At 40.9% G+C, this 23,366-nt stretch overlaps 1 protein-coding gene across 4 annotated transcripts in view; it reads left to right on the top strand.

Moving 5' to 3' along the window:
* Fam193a (family with sequence similarity 193 member A) overlaps positions 1-22,353 on the top strand; it is a 127,688-nt gene extending 105,335 nt beyond the window's left edge. For all 4 annotated transcript variants that reach the window (XM_085692027.2, XM_085692025.2, XM_085692024.2 and 1 more), the window contains 4 exons: positions 767-997; positions 2,335-3,202; positions 12,562-12,643; positions 21,550-22,353. In XM_085692027.2, coding sequence (XP_085548153.2) covers positions 767-997; positions 2,335-3,202; positions 12,562-12,643; positions 21,550-21,643 — 1,275 coding nt within the window. In that variant the 3' untranslated portion in view covers positions 21,644-22,353. The remainder of the gene's footprint in view (positions 1-766; positions 998-2,334; positions 3,203-12,561; positions 12,644-21,549) is intronic.
* The last annotated feature ends 1,013 nt before the right edge of the window (positions 22,354-23,366 follow it).

The following is a 23,366-nucleotide window of genomic DNA, read 5'->3' as shown; positions in this document are numbered from 1 at the left end:
ATGGATAGTGGTAACCTTGTTGGATGAGTGCAAAAGGTATTGGCACACCACATGTTTGTACAACACTGAAGAGCCAGAGCTGTACTTATACAACCAGGGTTCCCCAAGGTCCCTAGGAGGGAGAAATAAGAAATGAAGGTGCATGTATGTTTTGTTTTGTTTTTGTTTTGTTCTATCTCCATTTCCTAAGATGTGTGATTTTAAATAATAAGAAATTGGTAGTAGGACTAAGAATGAGGTGTTTTTCCCTTTTATTTCCCTTTTAACACTAAAAAGAAAAGTAAATATTGAAGAGATTTATTAGCATCAAAAGATAATTCCAGAGCTGAGACTTTAGCTCACTAGTTTAGTGGTAGAGCTCTTGCCTAGTCAGTGCAAAGTTGGCCCTCAACTCTGGTGGTGGGGAAGATAATAAACCCATTATACTAAGTAAAAATAGACATATAAAATATATGTGTTGTGGCTTTTTAGCTTTAAAAAATCGTTTTGTATTTTGCTGAATTTTCACAGATGTATAACAAGTTAAAAGGTAGTTGCCAAAACTCAACTTTTAGGTTACATGGTAATAATTAGGCTTTTCATTAATAAATAGGCCTTTCATATTATTGCCTATATTTTTGTTTTACAATGATTATATGCTATTTATTTAAGTAATTTTTAATATTAAGTTTAAACAGGTTTTTTTTGGGAGAGAAGTTCTGAAATTTAATGTTATATTCAAAGTTGTTAAAACTTGAGGTCTAATTTAGTTATATTCTTACCTTAGCCTCCAGCTGCACCAACAAGCAGAAATTATGCAGAAATGAGGGAAAAACTTCGTTTACGGCTGACCAAGAGGAAGGAAGAACAACCCAAGAAAATGGAGCAGATATCAGAACGGGAGGGTGTAGTTGACCATCGAAGAGTGGAGGATTTACTACAGTTTATAAACAGCTCAGAGGCCAAGCCAGTTAGTAGTAGTCGTGCAGCCAAACGAGCAAGGCACAAGCAGAGGAAGGTAAGTAACAACCCTCCATTTCCGGGCATACAGATACACATTTCAGAAAGCAGGACTGTTTGACATGCCTGCCCTGGCCCTGTGCTCTGAGAATGCAATTGTTTGTCTCAGACAGCCTCATCTAGAAGCTCTATCACTTTATGTTTTCTGAACAGTGAGTTTGTAGTAGTCTATATGGAGGCTTCCCTGGCCAGTGGGACCACAAGAGTCTCCACCTTTGTGGGAACCTTCCTTCCAAAGAGACAGAAGGAATAGCTTTGGTCATGGGGAATAGATAGGACTCTCTGAGGTTTAGAAGCTGAGAATGAGGAGATGCCTTTGGTATGAAACTGAGTCTTGGCCCGCAGGGCCTGCATGTGCCTTTCCTAACAGACCTCCTACATTCCTACATTCTTGTTCTGACTACTGGCCCGTCTAGTTAAAGGACAGTTAATAACATCAACGTTATAAAGGTTAAAGTTAGCCAGCTGCTCTTGGTGGAAACACCTGAGCAATCTTCACCTCTGCCGAGGTTCCGTTCTGTGTCAGGACTTGACCCGTGGTCTTGTATCATTAATAAAATGAAATCTTCAGTTGGTGAAACTTCTTTCCATCAAGCTGGAAAGCAGAAATGCACTGGAGCCACATTTGCTGTGTGATGGTAAATATTTCTGAAAACCCTTGCCCTTGTGAAAGTCTGCATATTTTGGGACTATCTTCCAGCATGGGAAAGGTTTTTGTTTGTTTTTATTTTTTAGTTTTTGGACAAATTTTGTTTTTGTCTTATTTTTGCAGGTCCCCATGTTAGCTTTATCTCTCACCTGGACAGCTAAGTTTGTCAGGAGCTTGTGTAGTCAGTAAGCTGATTCCTTGCCTTCCACATAAAGAAATGCTCAGCTCTCTGGGTGCTGCACACACAGCGCAGCAGCTGCCTTGACTGCTCCCAGTATCTAGCTCTTGGTCCGATGCTGTTAGTTGCCCTGTTCCCAGTAAAATATGTGTATGCTTCAGTAGATAGATGAGATCCAAGAGTTCTGTAGGGTGAAATAATTGCAAGTAGGTATATTTAAGTTTTTAGTTGTTACTGTCTCTTTCAAAATTTATTTTGCAATATGTGATTGATATCTCAAGGTTTTTTTTTTTAATTAGTCTTACTTATGTGGAGAGAAGGTAGCATCATGATATGTATATAAGTCAGAGGACAACTATTACAGGATGAGTCTCCACCATGTGGGTCTGGGTCAAATTCAAATTCGTCAGGCAAGTGTCTTTACCTGCTGAACCACCTTAGCAGCCCTGCCAAGTTTTAGAGTTCTTATCATGGTCTTAAGCCATCTTCTCTTTTTTTTCATTGACAGCTGGAAGAGAAGGCACGCCTGGAAGCTGAGGCCAGGGCACGGGAGCATCTGCATCAGGAAGAGCAAAAGCAACGGGAGGATGAGGAGGAAGAAGAGGAGGAAGATGAGGAGCAGCGTTTCAAGGAGGAATTTCAGCGGCTTCAGGAGCTTCAGAAGTTAAGAGCTGCAAAAAAGAAGAAAAAGGAGCGGCCAAGTAAAGACTGTTCCAAGTTGGAAATGCTTGCTAGAAATTTCCAGGCAGCAGCAGAGTCTATCTCTAACTCTGAAAACATCCACAATGGCTCAGTAGAACAAATTGAAGAACCAGAAACCTCATCTCACTCCCCTTCCAGACATATGAACCACTCAGAGCCTAGGCCAGGGCCTGGAGCCAATGGGGATGCCACAGACCCCATGGACCCCAGAGACTCTAAGCTTCTGCTACCCAAGGAAGTCAATGGGAAGCAGCACGAGCCTCTTGCGTTTCTCTTGGACATGATGCATCATCACAAGGAGGGAAACAGCAAACAAAAGTTAAAACAGACCAGCAAGACTAGCAATGAGCCAGCCAGGAAGCCCATGGATCCTCCCAAAACCACAGAGGTACAGCCCAAGACCCGGGCCCAGCCTGAGTTAAAGCCTAAAATAGTTGACCTTGCTCTCCTCACAGAGCAGAAGAGAGAGGAGAGGAAGGCCAACAGCAACAACAACAACAAAAAGCAGCTGAGCCACATCAAAGAGGAGAAGCTGAACACTGTCACTCCTGAGCCACCCTCCCCTAGTCATCTCCTGCAGAATGGCAGGCTGATTCTGGCAAGTTCTCCTCAGCCCAAGGGCAAGAATAAGAAAAATAAAAAGAAGAAAGGAGACAGAACCAGCAGTTCAATTGGTAAATAAAGATCATAAGGGAACTATTCCAAGCTTTGGCTGATACTGTTCTATGTGTGTGAGCTCTCTGCAGGCCCCTGCAGGTGGGATGTTGCTTATCTATGGCTTTTCACAATAATAATTGTAGCTGCTATGTTATTATTATTTTGAAATAATTTTGGACATAAAAAGCTATAAAAGTGCAAAATACATTTTCAATGTATTTTTGATCTGTGATTAGTTGAATCCACAGGTACAAACCTGGAGGGTAAGGAAGACGGCAGCTATAACATCCATCCCATCCTTGGTCTTTTTGGGTTGAGGTTATATATGCTCATTTCTACTACATTTGTATTGATGGTTCCCATCTTAAAGTTAGTAAGTTTTGTTTTCTCTGTCACAGTGAGTTCCCATGACGCTCCAGTGCATGGTATATGTTTTCAGGTGTCATTGGATAGTGAGAACTTGATCTATTCACATGGTTACTGTCTTACATGGGTCTAGAACATTCTTGAAGCAGTTGCAAAATTTTCTGTCCTTACACTCTGGTGAAGTATGCACTTCCTGTTTGGTACATAAAAGTAACATGCTCCATATTCTTTTGCCTTTTGCTGGTTTTCCTTTTTAATTTTTTTCTGGGGAGCACTTTGATAACTGTTCAAAGAATTCTTCCTTGCTTTTTACAAATGTTTCGAATGTGCTGCATTCTTTTTGTGGAAAAGTTAATTGGGTTGTTCCCAGAGCTTTATAATTTCACACAGTGCTGGGTATAATGCTGTTCACGTCTGTCTTCCTGACTGCAGGTTTATCTTTAGAGTGCTTGCTCAAAAAAGGGAGTTCTGCTCAGATGGCAAGTGTACAGTTATTTTATGGGATGCCTCCACATTCCTCCAGCCATTCAGGAGGCCCTCTTGCAAGCCACCTGTGTTCTCCTGACCCGCCACAGCCCAGCCTGGAGTTTCATGCTAGGCTTTTTAGCTTTTTACCAACCTATTAGCTGGAATCACTCCTAGGAGTGGTTTTCATGGCCATTTCCATCTAATTTGCAGTAAGGTTAGTAAACTTATAGAAAGTTTGCTTGTGTGCCTTTTTGTAAATTTTTCTATTCATATCTTGTTTTAATTAAGAATTTCTGTTGTGATAGAACATCTTGACTAAAGCAGCTTGTGGAGAAAGGATTTATTTCATCTTAGAACTTGATGTCTGTCATCCAGAAAAATCAGGACAGGAACTCAAGGCAGGAACCTGGAGGCAGGAACTGAGGCAAGAAGCCATAAAGGAGTGCTTCTTACTGGCTTGCTCCTCATGGCTTGCTGAACCTGCTTTCTTATAACACCCAGTACCACCATCCCAGGAGTAGCAGCATCCATACAATGAACTAGGCCCTCACACATCAATCAAGAAAATGCACCACAGGCTTGCTCAGAGTTCAGTCTACTGGGGTCATTTGCTCAATTAAGTTTCCCTCTTCCAAAATGACTCTAACCTGTGTAAAGCTGATAAAAAAAAACTTTCCAACATATACGTTTTTCCTGTTTTGTTTTTCAACTAGAATTTTGTTATTTAAGAAATCTTAACATATTAGGCATATGAGTTTTCACCTGTGTCCAGTGCTGCCAAGATTTTTCTCCTAGTTCTTAAAGTTTCTTGTGGACTTGATTTACTGGGAGGAAGATACACATGTTTCTCTCTAGAGTTTGTGTGGTTTCTTTTCCCTCCCCTCATAGAGATCTTGAATACAGTTGGGGTTTATTCTTGGGTATGAGGTAAGGTATGGGCTCATTATTCTCTCTTTCTAAATGGTTACACAGTTGTCTTGAAGCATTTATGAAGAAACTCATCCTGTCCTCATGGCCTACAGTGCTGCCCTTCTTCAGCAAATCTGTGTATGTGCTTAATGATCTATCCTGTGTTTATTGCTATGAATTGTTATTTTTAGAGTCTCTGTATTTTACTGGCTCTTCTCGCCTCTTCGTGTTTTTTATTTTGTTTTGGTATTTTGTTGTTCTTCTATATGAGTTATAATGTGAGTATAACTATAAAGTATGTATTGCATTTTGGAACTTAATTTTAAGATGGATGAAATATCTCCATGTATTTATTTTTCGGTGCTAAGATTGAAACTCATAGCCTTTGCATGTTAGAAAAGCACTGTGCCCCTGAGCTACATCCTTTACCATAATACAGTTTCATATTAATTATAATGTAATATAATGTTTCTTTTTAAATTTTAAAATATGACTCCTAAAAACATATGTGGCTCAAATTGTATTTCTATTAGCCAGTGCAGCTTAACTGGTTGGTTATGTGAAGCTGTGTTGTTGTTGTTTGTGTGTGTGTGTGTGTGTGTGTGTGTGTTTGTATGTGTGTGTACACTTCACATCCTTTGCTTTACTAAATTGCCTCACTGTTCAGGTCTTATCAGTCACTGTAGTTTACTGATGTAGGCACATCGTGAATCTGTAGGCAGGGATGACTGATGTGTACTCCCCTGCACACATACACTGGACTCGTTCTCTCTCTGTCTGTGTGTGTGGTTGCTGCTGTGTGGTTTGTGGTTTTTTTTTTTTTTGAAAGTAATTTTATTAAATTATAAAGAGTTTCCATTTACGCCCCTCCTCCCAACGCCCTCCCACTCCCCCCCTCCCTCTTCTCCTCCCTCTTTGTCCCCAAGGGCAGTCAGGGTCTCCTGCCCTGTGGGAAGTCCAAGTTCCTCCCCCCTCCCTCCAGGTCCAGGAAGGTGAGCATCCAAACAGACTGGATCCCAAAAATCCAGTATATGCAGAGGAAACCAGTCCCAGTGTCATTGTCAATGGCTTCTCAGTAAGACTGCAGGCCAGCCACATTCAGAAAATTTTTTTTAAGATAATGTCTTGTGTATTTCAAGATCGCCTCCAGCCTCCAACTCGCGTAGCTTAGAGTGACCTTGCACTTCTGAGCCTCCTGGTTTGTTTGTAGCAGTGAGAATTGAACCTGGGGCTTTGTGGCAAGTCCTCTACTACCTAGCTACATACTAGTCCCACTCTTCCAGTTCTTTCTTTTGATCTGCTTATTTTGGTTTTGGTTTTGTTTGTTTTCAAGACAGGGTTTCTCTATGTAGACCTGACTATCTGGGAACTGTCCAGACTGGCCTTGAACTCAGAGATTCCGATTCTCTGCCTCCCAAGTGCTGGGACAAAAGGTGTGTGTCACCATGCCCAGCTCTTCTATCATTGTTGTTATGTCTTTATCTGGGCTTGGTATCAAGGTGATACTGGACTCAGAAGAGTTTGGAAGCCTTACTTCCTATTTTATAGAATAATTTAAGTAGTATTGACATTAGTTCTTCTTTGAAGTTTAGATAAAATTTACTACAATTCTAGTCTTGAGCTTTTTCTAATGTGGGAAGCTTTTTATTACTGTTTCAATCTTGTGGCTGGTTATAGATATATTTGAATTATTTATTTGTGTCTTTGATTTAGGAATGTTGTATGCATCTGGGAATCTATCCATTTCTTTTATATTGCCCATTTAGTGGAATAGAGGATTAAAAATAGATGCTTAAGACTTTCTGTATATCATTCATTTATGTTACAATGTCATCTCCCTTTCATTTCTTTTTTTTTTCCTGTTTTTTGTTTTGTTTTTTGAAATAGAGTTTTTCTCTGTGTGACTGCCCTGACTGTCCTGGAATCACTCTGTGAACCAGGCTGGCCTCTAACTTACAGAGATCTACCTGTCTCTGCCTCCTGAGTGCTGGTATTAAAGGCAGATACCATTACCACCCAACTTTCTATTTATTTCTAAATTTTAGTCATTTGTGTCTTTTTCCAGGCTGGCCTCAGAGATTTGCCTGCCTCTGCCTTCCTGCCTATGTGCTAGAATTAAAGGCATGTATAACCATGCTCAGCTTGATTTTAACTTTTTATGTGTATGGGTGTTTTACCTATATGAATCTAGCATGTGCATGCCTGGTACCTGTTAGGTCCAGAGGAGTGTCAGGTTTCCCTGGAACACAAGTTACAGATGGTAATGTGCTGCTGTATGGGTACTGGGAAGCAAACCTGGATCTTCAGAAGAGTAGCTAATGCTTCTAACCACTTAGCTATATTTCCAGTCTTTGGGGTTCTTGCTTGTTGGGGGTGTGTGTTTCTTTTGTTACTGTTTGTTTCTTTGTTTGTTGAGACAAGGTTTCATTATGTAGTTCTGGCTAGCCTGGAGAGGTCTGTCTTGTTTCTTTGTATCCAGCACTGATTAAAGGTGTGCGCAATGACACAAAACCTCTCTTCCAAGCCTTGGACCAAGTTACATTCTTCCTGAAGTGATTGAAATGTTTCCACATTGACTGAGATGCTGACCTTAGGACAGAGACTTAGATATTCCACCTAATGCTAGGACAGGAGCCAGTGACTCTTAAATTTCTTGAATGTTTTTATGAGGAAAGTATGTTGAAGTTTTTCAAAGTTTTTCTTACACCTGCTGCGGTAATTATGATTTTTCTTCTCTGGCCAGTTCATAATTGTTATTATTCTTAAATTCCTGTAATAATTACCACTTGCATGTGATAATTATATTCTTTGGTTGAGATTCTATTTGTGTTATTTTATTGTCTTGATAGTCATGGGTCTGTAACTTTCCCTTTTGTTGATGTTTTTAATTACTTCTGTATTTGCACATGGTGGGAGTGTCAATCATATTTTCTTTAAAGGAATTAGAGAGCTTTGAATTTTCTTATTTCAGCTCTGGAACACCTTCAGGCTGCATTGGAACGAAGTAATAAGGTTTTTTAGAAACTTAACAGCATTCTGTCTCTTCCCATGGAAATCTTATATTTCTTCAAGTGATGAGGTTAATTTTGGAAGACTATTTTTTAAATTTACCTTTTCAGCTAAAATTTCAAATTTTGTATGCAGTCTATAAAGTATATTAAGATTTGTTTACTTGCTCAGGACAGGCTCTTACGTGGCCCAAGCTGTATAGCCAAGGCTGAACTTGGATTCCTGATCAGTGGTCTAACACTTAAACTTTTTTCTCCTAACCGTTTCTCACTTTGTGTTTTGATTTTGCTTTAGTTAGTAATCTGTGCCTTTTAATAGATTTTGTTTTTGCTTTACCTCAGATTTCCCCCTTTTTCCCCTTTTTCCCTCTATAGTTTTCTGGTTTTACCTTTTCCATGTGGTTTTGTTGTTGTTGTTTTCTTGTTTGTTATTTTGTTGTTCATTGTCTAACTTTTTATTTAGAAAATTAGTTTGGGGCCAGGTGTCACTCCAGAAGCCAAAAAAAAAAAAAAAAGGCAAATGTATGTTTGTGAGTTCAAGGGCAGCCAAGGCTATGTGGAGAGAATGTCTCAAAAGGAAAGAAAAGAAAGAAGTTTAATTTGTTTTCATTCCTCTTCCTTTTTTATTGATAAAAGTGTTTGGGGTTTTCCACTAATGATTAATTTATCCAAAAAAAAAATCTTTTTAAGACAAGGTCTTATTAGGGAGCTCAGGCTTGCTGCACACTTGTATGTTGTCCGGCTGGCTTTTATCTCTGATGTCACCACCTCCTCCTTAATGCTGGGATCACAGGCTAGTGTCACCATACTTGGCTCTGTGGTCTTACAGATAATTTTTCACTAAGTTGTTTGAAATTCTATGGTTTCCATGTTGTTAGCTGTGTGTGTGTGTATGTTTTCTCTGTTCACCTGGTAGCATGTTAGCAGCTTGAGTTTCTAGGTGGGAGGGCCTATTCATTTCTAAGTGTTCTTTCCCCTTGCTGCATTATGGTTACAGTGTTTGAACTTTTCTATATCCTGCATTGTACAGATCACTCCATTTGCAACCTTATGTATAGCTTTCTATTATTAAAACAGAATATTTGAGGTAATCAACCTCTAAAGAGGGAAAGTTTATTTTGCTCTCAGTTTTTTTAAAATATTTATTTATTTATTTATTATGTATCCAATATTCTGTCTGTGTGTATGCCTGCAGGCCAGAAGAGGGCACCAGACCCCATTACAGATGGTTGTGAGCCACCATGTGGTTGCTGGGAATTGAACTCAGGACCTTTGGAAGAGCAGGCAATGCTCTTAACCGCTGAGCCATCTCTCCAGCCCTTGCTCTCAGTTTTGAAGATTTTAGTCTCTTATTGCTTTGGTGCCTGTGGTGAGACAGCATTGATGGCAGATATAATCAGCCCAACTTACAATGACTGGGAGGCAGAGAGATGGAGGGAAGAGGTAAAAAGCCACTGATCCCTGCAAGAATGTTCCCACCAATGATCGAACTTCTTTCCTGTAGTCGCCACATCCATAGTTTTCATTACTTCCCAATAGCCCCATGGCCTTTGTGAACTGTAGTCCTAACTAGACCAGAATTCTTAGGTGTCAGCTTTTGTGAATGTCTCATGTGAACCTGAGATACAGATGTATTTCTGCTTATGGCATTTGTGATACTTATACAAGAAGCACTCTGCCACTAAGGTGCATCTCCACTTTTTTGGAGGAAGAATCTTGCTAAATTGTCCAGGTTAGCATCAAACTTGAAAGTCCTCCTGCCTTAACCCCCTGAGTATAACTAGACATTTCTATCCTACCCACCAGTTCTTGAAGAGCCACTCTGAGGCTTACTGTTAATTACACACTGTTTGGCCTATTAGTTCAAGTTTATTATTAACTAGTTTTTACAACTTAAATTAACCCATTTCTATTATTATCATGGCTCATAGCTTGTTACTTTATATCTTGCTTCCTCAGCCTCGCTAGCGTCTCCCTGACTCTGCCTTCTTTCCCCCTGGATCTCTGCTTAGATTTCCTGCCTGACTCTATTCTGCCTGGCTTTTGACCAAATCATCTTCTTTATTAAGCATTGGTAGTAAAACATATTCAAAGCATATAGAGAGACATCCCACATTACCTTTAAATGCCCCGGTCCTCTGATAAGTAGAGCACAGCCTCAGCATGCCCCCTCCTATCTGAATTCCTCCTCATTGACAGTGACAGTAGGGTTCCATTGGATTTAAAATTCTTGAGTCACATCTGCATTTTAATATGCTGTGGAAAAAAACTGTTCTCAGAACTAAATACAGCTTCTTATACTAAGGTTTTATAAATACTTATGTTTTTGAGACAGGGTCTTATGTAATCCAAGCAGGCCTCCAACTTTCTATGTATCTGACAATGACTTTGAACTTCTCATCTTCCTGCCTACACCTGAGTCCTGGGATTATAGGATTACATGGGATGTACCACCATGTCCAATTTATGTTTAGTACTGGAGATTAAGAACAGAGTTTCATGAATACTGCACAAACACCCCTAAGCTAAGCTAAGCTTACTTGAGACTGCTAATTCTGCTTAGGAGAGCATGCACTAGACACTGGAATACTACACCTGCACCGCTGTGCTCAGTGTGTGGTGTGGTTACCCCTGTCCTGAGGCTGAGAAGAGGCTGCTGAGCTGCATCCTCACACACCTGCAGCATGTCTTCTCCAGACAAGGCCAGCGCTTTGTTGTCACTTCATGGTTTGCATGTGTATGATCATCTTTGCTTTTGATTATTTAGTATTCTCCTTTTTACATTTATTAACTTGTTTTCTGGAGCACATTAACACATACTTGCTACAGAGCAAGTATGGAGGTCAGTAGGCAGCTCACAGAAGTTGGTTCTCTCCTACAACATTATTGCAGTCAAGACTTGGCAACAAGTGCTTTTTCTCAATAAGCCATCTCATTAGCTATTTTGCTTTTTTCTTTTCTTAAGATAGGTTTTTATGTAGCCAGACTGTAATGACTAGAATAACAGGTCTTCACTGCCGTGCCAACTTCTTTCTGTGCTCTTTGTTACTACTGCTTAAATCTTTTCTAAAATTTTTTTATTGATTTTATTGAGCCATACATTTTTCTCTGCTTCCCTCCCTAACTCTCCCCTCCCCTTCATCCCTCTTCCATGGTCCCCATGCGCCCAATTTACTCAGGAGATCTTGTCTTTTTCTACTTTCCATGTAGATTAGATCTATGTATGTCTCTCTTAGTGTCCTCATTGTTGTCTAGGATCTCTGGGATTGTGGTTTGTAGGCTGGTTTTTTTTTTTTAATGTTTAAAAACTACTTATGAGTGAGTACATGTGATAATTGTCTTTCTGGGTCTGGGTTACCTCACTCAAAATGATGTTTTCTAGCTCCATCCATTTTTCTGCAAAATTCAAGCTGTTATTTTTTTTTCTGCTGTGTAGTACTCCATTGTGTTAAATGTACCACATTTTTGTTATTCATTCTTCGGTCAAGGGGCATTTAGGTTGTTTCCAGGTTCTGGCTATGACAAACAAAGCTGCTATGAACATAATTGAGCACATACATGTCCTTGTGGTATGATTGAGCATCCTTTGGATATATACCCAAAAGTGGTATTACTGGGTCTTGAAGAAGGTTGTTTCCTAATTTTCTGAGAAATCGCCACCCTGACATCCAAAGGGGTTGTACCAGCTTGCATTCCCACCAGCAATGCAGAAGTGTTCCCTTTTCCCCATAACCTCTCCAGCATAAGTTGTCATCAGTGTTTTTGATCTTGGCCATTCTTACAGGTGTAAGATGGAATCTCAGAGTTGTTTTGATTTGCATTTCTTTGATGACTAAAGGATGTTGAACATTTCTTTAAGTGTCTTTCAGCCATGTTAGATTCCTCTGTTGAGAGTTCTCTGTTTGGGTCTGTACTCCATTTTTTTTTAATTGCCTTAAATCTTACTGCTTAAATCTTTAGGGTCTATTTGGAATGCAATTCTGTACAGGTGTCTAGAGCAGGTGTCCTTGTCTTTCCCTTCCTTCTGAGTTTAGATAACTAGAGGTCCTCTTCTGGCCTTGTTCTTTTCAGAATGGACACTCTCAGTCCTTGGTACTCTAATCCTGTGAGTTGTCACGATGGCGGCTGCCTTAATAATGACACTGCGGAAAAGCCTATGATAGAAGGAACTAGGGTGATGATTTGGGGTGACTGAAGCTCATTTTTAACAAAGAACTTTGAACTACCTCTACCTTTCCATTTTCATTGATATTGCATACTTGGAACCTTGAGCTGAACTTGGGGAAGAGACTCGATGTTCAGTCAGTCCTGGGCACAACAGGGAAAAAATATGGCTGAGGTTCTGGGAAGTAGAATGAATGTCCCTTAACTAATGACCCTCTGGTGCCTTGCAAAGAAAAGTAGGGCAGTACTCTTGATTTGGAAAGGCCTAAGTTCTGAGTCGGGGTTCCCTCAGGGAATCTTTTTGCTGGGTTTTTGAAGTAGTAATGGGTGAGAGGCTTTAGGTATTCACAAGAGCAATCTGCCCTTCTGGCCTTTTGTGGGATCTTACCTTACACTTTTGTTTATCCTGGTGAGATGGCCACTCTTGATAATGTGATGTGTCTCCTTCCGTTACTTTACAGATGATGTTTTCCTGCCTAAAGACATCGACCTGGACAGTGTGGATATGGATGAGACTGAGCGGGAGGTGGAGTATTTCAAAAGGTAACACGAGGCTTGCATGTCAGGACATTTGGATTCCTGGTTGCTGAGCTTACCTAGTTTTTCTGTTCCTGTGACCCTCCTGTGACATTTCTGTCATCCTGGATGAATATCATGAACAAGCCAAATAGCAAACAGCCCAACTTTATTCCCTACCCCATGCCGCCCATACACCTGTTCTTACGTACACACTTCGTTTTCACTCTCCTCTTTCATTTTCTCTATGTTGATGGTGGTTCCCCTGGTTGAGCCTGATTCAGCAGACTCACTTAACTTCCAAAACTGCTACTTCTGATTCTAGCCTCCTGTGTTCTTAGACACCTTGCAGATGATTCTCGTGTACATGTGGCATTTGAGCATACTAATATGACCTTCTTTAAGGAGAAAAGTAACATTAAAGATACACGCAGCTATTCTGATGACAAACCTAATTGGGACCATATTCAAGGATGCTTCATTTACTATATAAATGTGGCAACAAGAAAATACCTTTTTTTTTTTTTTTTAAGATAGGATTTCTCTGTGTGACAGCTCTGGCTATCCTAGAACCTTCTCTGTAGACCTAGTGGCCCCAAACTCACAGAAATCCACCTCCTCTGCTTCCCAAGTGCTGGGATTAAGGGTATGCGCCACCACTGCTCGGTAGCGTAAGTATATTTAGAGAGTCCAAATGAGCTTGTAAGCAAATTAATTTTTTAATTTTTTTCAGTAATTTTTTTGTATGTTTGTTTTTAAAGACAGGATCTCCTATAATCCATGCTGGCCTCAAATTCTGTGTAGCCTCCTGCTTCTATCTTCTTATTGGTAGGATTATAGATATACATCACCATATTCCACTTGAATTATTAAAGTTTTTGGGCAAGATTGTTAGATACAAAGTCAATACAGGTGATTCTGCTTTGATGTCATAGACTGTAAGGAACTCCAGAGGGACCACATACCAAATCTGCATTCTGAAACTTTCAACTTTAGCATCCTTGCTGGATTTTATCCCTAGCATGGGGAAGAGGTGCTAAGTTTCTTGTTGTCTTGGCATCTGTTCCCAGGTACTGTGGCCTGGAATGTAGGCTGGTGTGAGACTGGTCACCAAACAAATGCTCTGCTGCTGAGTAGCTTCCTACGTTTGCGATAGGACCTAAGTTTCTCAGGCAGGCCTTGAACTCGTGATCTTCCTACCTCAGCCTCCTATAATATGCCTTAGTTTACAGGTGCTTAGCCACCAGTCCAGTAACCCCTACATTCCTGGCCACAAGTATCTGGGAACAGATGAAAAGAAAGCCAGGAACTAAAGCCAAGACTGAAACTGAGCATTATGATGCTTTCCTGTAGTTGTAGCTACCTGGAAAACTGAGATAAGTTGAAAACAAATTTTCACACAGTGAAAACCTTTCTCCAAAAATATAAGTAGGGGCTAGAGGGCTACTGCTCTAGCCCTAAGGCCAGATACGATTCTCAGCATTCATGGCAGTAGCTCACAGCTCGTCTAGGAAACCTGGTGTCATCTTCTCACCTCTTTGGGCACATATACTCAGATATAAACCCCGACAAAGACACACACATCTACATATAATTAAAGATAAGTAGGTCTTTGAGAAAAATAGAAATAGGGCTGCAGAGATGGCTCAGCAGTCAAAAATACTTGTTCCTTTTCCGGAGGACCAAAATTCCAGTGCCCCGTATTCACAAGAGTGGCTTAAAAATCTCCTGTAACTACAACTCCAGGAGATATGAATTCTTCTGGCCTCCACAGACAGACACGCATGTGCATAAAAAATCTTTTGTTAAAAAAATGGAATATGATAAAAATTTGTCAGTAACCACAAATAAAAAGGTGCAGTATCTCATAGTTGTAATTCCAGCACCCAGGAGGCTGAGGTAGGACCAATGTAAGTTCAAAACTAACCTTGGCTACATAGTAACTACAAGTCAGCGTAGTAAACAAAAATTAAATGAAAATAAAAGTATCTGTTAGAACAGTGGTTCTCAACCTTCCTAATCTTGGGACTCTTTAATACAGTTCCTTATGTTATAGTAACCCCCAACCATAAAATTATTTCATTACTACTTCATAACAACTTTTGCCACTATTATGAATTGTAATATGAATATCTGATATGCAGAGTATCTGCTCTGCGACCCCTGTGAAAGGGTTATTAGGACACCCCACCCATAGGTCATGACCCACCACAGGTTTAAAACCATTGTATAAAATGATAACTAAAAAGCTTGAATGTACATTTATATGCTTATTATTTATAAGACTATACTTGAAATAGCCAGACATGGTGTTGCATACCTGGAAAATGAATTCAAGACCAGCCTGATCTCCAAAGCAAAATTATCTCCAAAAAAATTACAGAAGAAAAAGGGAAGTGACAGACAAGCAAAAAGGACTGCAATATTGCTGGACATTTTTGTACATACCTTTTAAATCCTATCATTCAGGAAGCAGAGGCAGGCAGATCTCAGTGACTTTAAGACCAGCCAGGGCAATATAACGAGGTGCTTGTCTCAAAAGCAAAACGAAACAAAAACAAGTAAAACTGCAATGTTGGCCAGTAAAGAAAATTCACCTGGTAAAGCAATGTACCAGAAGAGTGTGATGGCTATTCTTGGTTGTCAGCTTGATTACATCTGGAATTAACTAAAGCCCAAGTGTGGGGGTACATCTGTGTGAAATTATTTTCTTAATTAAATCACTTAAAGTGAGAAGACCCACTTCTAATCTGGTTCTTCTGAGATGGGAAGATCCAGCTTTAATCTGGGCCACACCTTCTGCTGTCCGCCTGTGTAAGGACATGGAAAAAGGTTCCTTTGCCTGCTTGTTCTCACTCTCACTGGCAAGTCCATTCCTTCACTAGCCTACAGAGTCTACTTCTTCAGGATTCTGATGTATACTGAAGACCAGCTGAGACATCCAGCCTCGTGGACTGAACTGATTGGATTCTTGGACTTTTCATTAGTAGACAGTCATTGTTGAATTAGCTGGACCACAGCCTGTAAATTACTCTAATAAATAAAATATGTAAGTGTCCACACACACACACCACACACACATATTTATATTTGCATTTTATCAGTTCTGTTCCTTTAGAAAACCCTGACTAATACATAGACTACCTTTTGTCTAGAGAGTAAATGTGAAAGAACATACCACAGGGACTAGCTGTATGATTCAGTATAGAAGTTAACTTGTTTTTCTCTACACCATCAATAATTTGAAACTGTTGTTTAAATAGATCTAGCATTTATGGGCTGGGAATTTATCTCATTGTTAGGGACCTACTTAGCTGTGTGAGGTCCTAGGTTCCCCTCCAAAAAACAAAAGGAAGACAGAAGGGAAGGGTGGGTCAGATAGCATTTACCATAGTACCCAAATCACTCCAGTACCCATGGTTGAAGTTATTGGAGATTATAAAAGACTTATACACAGAAATCTAGGGGGCTTTTTTTGTTTGTTGGTTTTTTTGTTTTTCAAGACAGGGTTTCTATGTGTAGTCCTGACTGTCCTGGAACTGATTCTGTAGATCAGGCTGGCCTCCAGCTAACAGATCCTCCTGCCTCGGCTTCCTGGGTGCTGTGATTAAAGGCATGCACCACCACTGCCCAGCTTCTAGGAAGCTTTTTAAAGAAAAACACTATAGCTAGTAAAAGCACTTACTGCCAAGCCTAACAACCTGAATTCAATCCCTAGAACCCAAATGGAAGGAGAGAACCAACTCCTGCAAGTCTTTCTCTGACTCCCACACTTGTACCTCATCAGACATACATAATAAGGAAGGAAAAAAATGTCTAAAAAGGAAAACAAACCTCACTGGAGCTGGAGAGATGGCTCAACAGTTAAAAGCATTTGTTGCACTTGGAGAGGACCTGAGTTCATTTTCCAGCCCTCATATGATGGTTCACAACTGTCTATAACTCCATTTCCCCCAAATTCAGTACCCTCTTCTGGCCTACTTGAACAACTGGCATGCATGTGGTACACATAAAAACATGTAGGCAGAACACACACACACACACAAACTTAAACCAAAATCAAAACCAATGAAGATCCTGTTTAAAAGACAGGAAGAATTAACATCCATGAAGCCTTTGAATTTCCCAGATTTTATCTCTAGGCTTAAATTTCAAGAATGAGGCTTCTTTAGAGAAATGGAACTGATCAAATGAATATAGATATAAAGAAAGGATTTATAAGAGTGGCTTACAAGCTGTGCTGCTGCTAGCATGTCTCTTCTCTCAACAGAAAGAGCACAAAAATGGATATTGCAGCAGTCCCAATCTGGTACTAGAATCTCAGAGGATTCCTAGAAAGTTGCTAGTCTTCAGTCTACATTGGCATCCTGAAGAATTGAGTTCTGTTACCAGCAAAGGAATGCTCAGCAACAGGATATGAACTTGCCAGCCAAAGCAAGAGCAAGCAGGCAAAAAACAACTTTTTTCCTCTTATGTCTACTAAAAAGTGTAGCCTAGGCTTACCATGCTCTTCCTACCTCAAATCAGGCAATTAAGAAAATTTTTCACAGGAGTGCCCAGCTGCTTGGGTTTCAGTTGTTCTAGACATAGTCGACCAAGATTAAGCATTACAGTCATGAAACTTGTGATTCTAAAGTGTTAGAGTAAGTTGTGATTGAATCATGGAGGGGAGTTTGTGCAGTACTCAGAAGCTCCTGGTAGAGATAGACACAGATGGGATATTTGTGAAATGCTACTTATTTCAAGTTTAAAAGCAAGCAGAATAGATAGGAGTGCTTAGTGAAACGTGCCACCAGAAACACAGCTCTGCTTCTAGGCCTGAGAAATGGTTGCCAGCCCATGTGGCTTCACAAACATGCTGTCCTGTTCATTTTGTTTGTAATCACCAAAAGCTTTATGTCCCTCTAGAAGAATTCCACTGCACATTAAGAGCAGCTGTCTGCAGTGCAGCATCAAGAAAGGTTTTCCACAGCAGCATACAAAGTGACTAGGCTAGCATAAGACACATGGTGCCAAATTACATGTGCATTCATCCACTGACAGATCTTCATCACTATTTCTTGTTGCTGAGGAAAGGTAAGTCTTGGCAGTACAGGGCAGGAAAAGGTGTGGCACTGTATCTTGACTAGGGTGACCCACAAGGATAGAGCCATATGTTGATACTAATAAGATCCATACTTGCTAGCCATGTGCTTTTCATGAATCACAGATCAATAAAGTAAGTTTTTAAATAGTTGGGCATAGGGAATGTAACTCATTTTGTAGAATACCCTGGATTCAGTCCCCAGCACTGCATAAAACCAGGCATGAAAGATATGCATACCTATAATCCCAGCACTTGAGATGGAGAGACAGAATGACCAGAATTCAAGGTCATTGTCAGGTACATGGTGAATTGAAGGCTAATATGAGACCCTCACTCAAGAAATAAAATGTTCACAGAACATGTTTGTATGTAAAAAAGACACACACAAGGAGGAAGTTACTGCTGTGAAAAGCGAAGATATTTCTGAGAGAAGGAAGGAAGGACTGAGGCCAAAGATTTATTGGGGGTTGGTTGTCAGGACTGCAGGAGATGAATTGGGGCTGTGGGTGGGGCTTCTGCATCCTAGCATCATTATGTGTTTCAGTCATTTATGTATGCTACGTTTCACAAAAAAATAGGTGTGGTTTGTTTATTCCTTTCCACAAGAATAAGATCAAGGAAGCCTACTTTCCCTACTTTCCCAGTGTAAATTTGTAGAAGCCTTTCATTAAGACATTTGATGGCCATACAGAAGAAGCCCAGAAACAGCTTCATGGAAGCACTGGACTCAGGGCGTGACAGAAGATGGATTGATAGATTACTTTAAAAATGAAGGTCTTTATAAATAGGGCTGTAAAGTTGCTCATCCAAAAGGAAAAGGAAAAAGTGAAGTTGGATTGGATACCCATTCCACACCATTCTGTTGTTAGGTTTTTTGTTTGTTTGTTTGTTTGTTGTTTTTAATGAGACAGGGTTTCTCTGTGTAGCTCTGGCTATTCTGGAACTCACTCAGTAGACCAGAATGGCTTTGAATTCTCAGAGATCCACCTGCCTCAGCCTCCTGAGTGCTAGGATTAAGGCATGCGCCACCACCACTCTTCCAACACACATTGTGTTGTGTATGTATGTATATAAAACTTTATTTTGTGTGCATTGGTATAAGGTATATTATATATTGATATAAGGATGTCTGGAATTATAGATAGTTGTGAGCTGCCATGTGGATACTGAGAATAGAACCCGGATTTTCTGAAAGAGCAACCAATGCTCTTAAAACCACTGGGCCATCTCTCCAGCCCAGGGATTAAGATTTTAATGTCAAAAGCCAGCTTTTGACCAAGATACAGGTATAATAGAGAGAAACCTGAGTTTGCTACTCAGTACTAATTTCATGCAAAATAAAACCTTTTCATTTGGAAGAAAATAAATGTTTCTGAAATCAGAATAGGAAAAGTCTTCTTATATTTGAGCCACAACCTGTTCGTACCTGCAGTTCTAGGAGACTGAGGCAGGGCGCTCACTTAAGTCTTGGCAGCAAAGCTAGCTCCCATCTCAAAATAAGATAAAAATAAATGGTACTACTTCAGTAGCAAGGATTTGTTTTAAAGAAAATGAGAGAAAATAATATTTACCAGAACATTATACAGGTTCGAGCCATGATTTGTAATGAAACAATGTCATTTGAAGGAAGACAGACGAAACTAAAGATGAGCAAAGTAGTTGATACACGTGTGAAGATTCCAGAGTAAAACCATTTGTATGCTGATTAAAGGGAAGATTATAGAACATTGGAAAACAAACCAATTAGAAGTCAACACAGTCCCACAGTGTATGTGTGGGCAGATAACACAAGGCAGGCTCTGCAGGAGTTTGAGAGAGAGAGGCAGGGCCATGCAGCTCTTAACAGTTCCCAGGAGCAGTTTGACAGGACCTTGTATGAGTGAAGTACCTTCCATGTAGCACAGAAGGTAGCAAGAAGCACTTGTGTAATTCCATCTGCCTAGTCTGTTAAAACTTGACAGTCAGACAGCTGAACAGACTTGCCTTGAGGAAGAATCTTAGCCATAACATTGACTAGAACAAACAATAAGGTTAAAAAAAATAACATACTCAGTATGATTCAGCATGTAGATGCTCAAACAGTACAGCCAGACCACTGCTGAGTATGCATATAGAATTCCTAGAGCTGCCGGATATGATGAGGCCTCACTCTCAAATATCAAGACACCAAGGGCTTCCTTGGTGCATTCACTGGGGTTTTCTGCATCCTGGTTATCTGTGTGTATGGTGCATGCAGAATGGGGTCCAGTGACAACAAACCTGATTGGTCTAGATCTTGGATGTGGATGGAGCTATTCACTTTGGGAAGCAGCTTGCGTTGTATGCTCTTGAGCCTCTGATACGCTTTTGGCATTTTTTTTAAAGATTTATTTTAATCTTAAAAGAAGAAAAAGTCTACATTCTGGAGCTGAGATGGCACAGCTCTTCCCTGGCAAACACTTGTTTTTTACTTATGTTAACAGAGACCACAGAATGTACAACACATAACTGGATAGACAAGGGTATTTGGTTGAATGATTGGACCACAATTTAAACATAAACATTCAAACCACCTGAAAACCATCATTTTAGGTTTCATTACAATTTCTGTTCCTCAAACCAGAGCTGTAATAGTGAGAATGAGAAATTATGTAAGAGTCTTTAAACAAAGAAAATACTTTTTCCATCATTAATATACAAATTGACCATCTTTGTCTGAGAAACAGGGCAAAGGGTAATCTTTTTTAATATTTATTTTTAATTTTTTTTATAAATAAAAATTCTCAAAGGATTTATATCCTCTGAGGGCATCTATGGGAATGACCTCAGAGGATAGAAAAGCATATCAGATGCCCTGGAGCTGGAGTTAAAAGAAGTTGTAAACTATCCAGAATGGGTATTGAGATCTTTTTCAGAAGCTGTTTAGCTTCCAGTGTTTGTGGCTCAGAGCATAGAACTGGCAGGTGGTTCAGGCCTGAAGGCCTTCATGTCTAGAGGACATGCCTCCTTAGATGGAGTAGAGGGCCAGAATATTGTAATCTTTCTCATAGTAGTTCTTATTTTATGAATATGTTCAAGACAGGCTAAAACCTCAACTTTACACATGGGTTTAGCTGTTGCCTTTGATTCAATACACTTGATACAGACTATGGGTCATGCTCACCCTGTCTTGGTCCTATATGCCCAGCCACAGTGACCACAAAGTGCGTTCCTTCCTGAAGCTCATGGCTGCTGTGGAGGCTGAGCCAGCTGGTGGCTTCTTACCTGGAACATATTTGTTGTTTTGAGTAAGTCATTGCTGTTAACCAAGATATGAGGTATTTATCACAGGAAGACCTGCTTGCAGGACTACCTTCAGTCCTGCCTCTTGTGTGGTGTCTTTTGGCCTGATGCTGCCCATCAGTTCCAACAACAGTCTATGACTTAGGTAGTGGCTCAGACAGAGCATCAGAATCTACATCAGTCCCTAAGAGCTTCTGTGTAGGGAAGTAGACGCTCCCTAGCCCTTTTTTCAGGCAGAATAGTGACTGATGTCAGCTTCTCTTGTATGGTCACATCAGAAGAGCTTTCCTAGAGCCCTTCAGTGATGCTTGGTACACTCTGTCTTTCTACACTAAGTGCTGCTTTTCTTATGCTATCTTGCCTCTTCCCTGGACACAGTATCAAATAACAGAAAGCACCAGAAAATACACAAGCCATTTGGGCAGTGTCCTGAAGGTGGGACCACTCCTCCAAGCACAGAAACTTTTGACCTCAAATCTCACTGAAGCTTTCCAGTGAATTGCTACAAGTGTCAGAGGTTGGTGTGGTGATTGCCAGACTGGATGTGGGCTCTGTCCTGTGACAATTTGCTATTTTGTTTTGCCAGGTTCTGCTTGGACTCTGCTAGACAGAACCGACAAAGACTGTCCATCAACTGGTCCAACTTTAGCTTGAAGAAAGCCACCTTTGCTGCCCACTGAATGAGGACTGCTTGGAGAGGGATATATGAGAGGCAGCTGGGCTGCGCCACTCAAGAGCCAAGCCTTTCAGTGGCTCCCCAGAGCTTCGGTACCCACCCATGGTGTGTAGGGCGGGATGCCGTGGCCTGAGACCCCCCAGACCGAGAACTTGCTGCTCGACCTGCGTTGTTAGCTTGTGTGCGTGTAGTCTGTGAGTGAGACTTCTTTGATTGTAGCTCTGTGCTGTCGGAATGGAACAGTAGTTCCCGCCAATTCCTCCACCACCACGGCTTCAGAGGCCTGGGCCGTGGCCAGAGACGAGTTTGCATCATCCACGTGGCTCTGTCGCCTCTGCATCTCGCCCTGTCCTGTTATCTGTCCCCGCCAGGGTGTCAGCCATCCCTCAGCTCCCATGTGCCCTGTGTCCCACCCACGGCGGGCTGGGCGGGCAGGCCTCCTTTGTACTCTTTCACAATCTACTGTTTCCGAGTGTACACGTTGCGCTGTTTGTGTTTGACCCCCTGACTTGTAGCCAGCTTGTGTAAGACCCCTTGCAGAATGAGAACGTTAAAAACAAGAAACCCACCCAGTACTCACACCATCAAGTCTGTTCTAGAGCGTACAACCGTATTAACACGGAGGCCTGCCTGGCTACTTTTTTAACATATTGTTAAGTAATATTAAAATCATGTCTTTCTTTTTGAAAGATGGAATACATTAGTACAGCAGGAGACCCAGTCTGGTTGCTTTCTGCTGGGGACGATGGGTGTGGTGGGAGGTAACAAATGGGTGATACTTGTTTCCATAGAGCCAAGACTACCGCCAAAGTCACTTTCTGATGTCCCTAGGTTTCAGGGTTCCTGGTGCCCTCAGTTGTCTTCTGAACACGAAGTTGTCATTGGTACCAGAACAGAGCAGTCGGCAGGAAACAACAGCCAACCAAATGATTAGGCCTCACGAGCTCATGGCAAGAAGTACCAGGAAGCTTCAAGATGGGGTAGTGGGTTATACTCAGGTCACTGGGACTTAGTGGAAACAGCCTTTGTGGAACAGAGGGTTACCTATGGCCTTGTATGCACTTGCCTGTCCACATTTTGGGGAAGAGAAGGGATTGTGGTCTCTAGTAAAATGATGAATTAGGGATGCTTAATTGGCTTAAAATTAGGAACAAAGTAAATGGTTTTGAAAACTGAAAGGCTTAGTTAGTCCCACCTTTGTCCCTTCAGGAGTTAACAGTTAACACAGTTAACAGTTAACACAGTTGCCTCTGGTTTGTTGTCTAGCTTTTACTTACCTCAGTATACTACATGGCTCATACTTTTCCAGTGTCCAGGAAGTGAATTACCTGAGGTGGGAAGATTATCAGGCCTAGGGTAACAGTAACAAGCTGATGGAAGCCAGTTGCGGGAGGGAGGGAACAGTAGGTTCTAGCCTCCTGGAGATTTCCCACCAGAGAAGAGGAAGGAAATCAGTACCCAGAGGAGGTGTGGAATAGGTTGCCTTCTTTTCTTTTCCAGGTGAGAAAGCAGCACATCCCTGTGTTCCTGGGATAGTTCAACAAAGAAAAAGCATGCAGGGCTGTGACCTTGCATGAACAGTGTTCTTGAAAGGACAAAGATTCTGGTTCTATCCCCAGGGATACTGGCATTGTCTCCTGGTTGAAGAAGTGGCTAGAGAACTAGCATTGGGCTTGCCTCCCAGGGGAGACCAAACACTGCCTCTGGCCCTCCATTTCTTCCATTGG

Source organism: Myodes glareolus, chromosome 8 (genome assembly GCF_982192425.1).
Source record: "Myodes glareolus chromosome 8, mMyoGla1.1, whole genome shotgun sequence".
In the NCBI taxonomy this organism is placed as follows: Eukaryota; Metazoa; Chordata; class Mammalia; order Rodentia; family Cricetidae; genus Myodes; species Myodes glareolus.
This window is presented reverse-complemented; position numbering and strand designations above follow the sequence as displayed.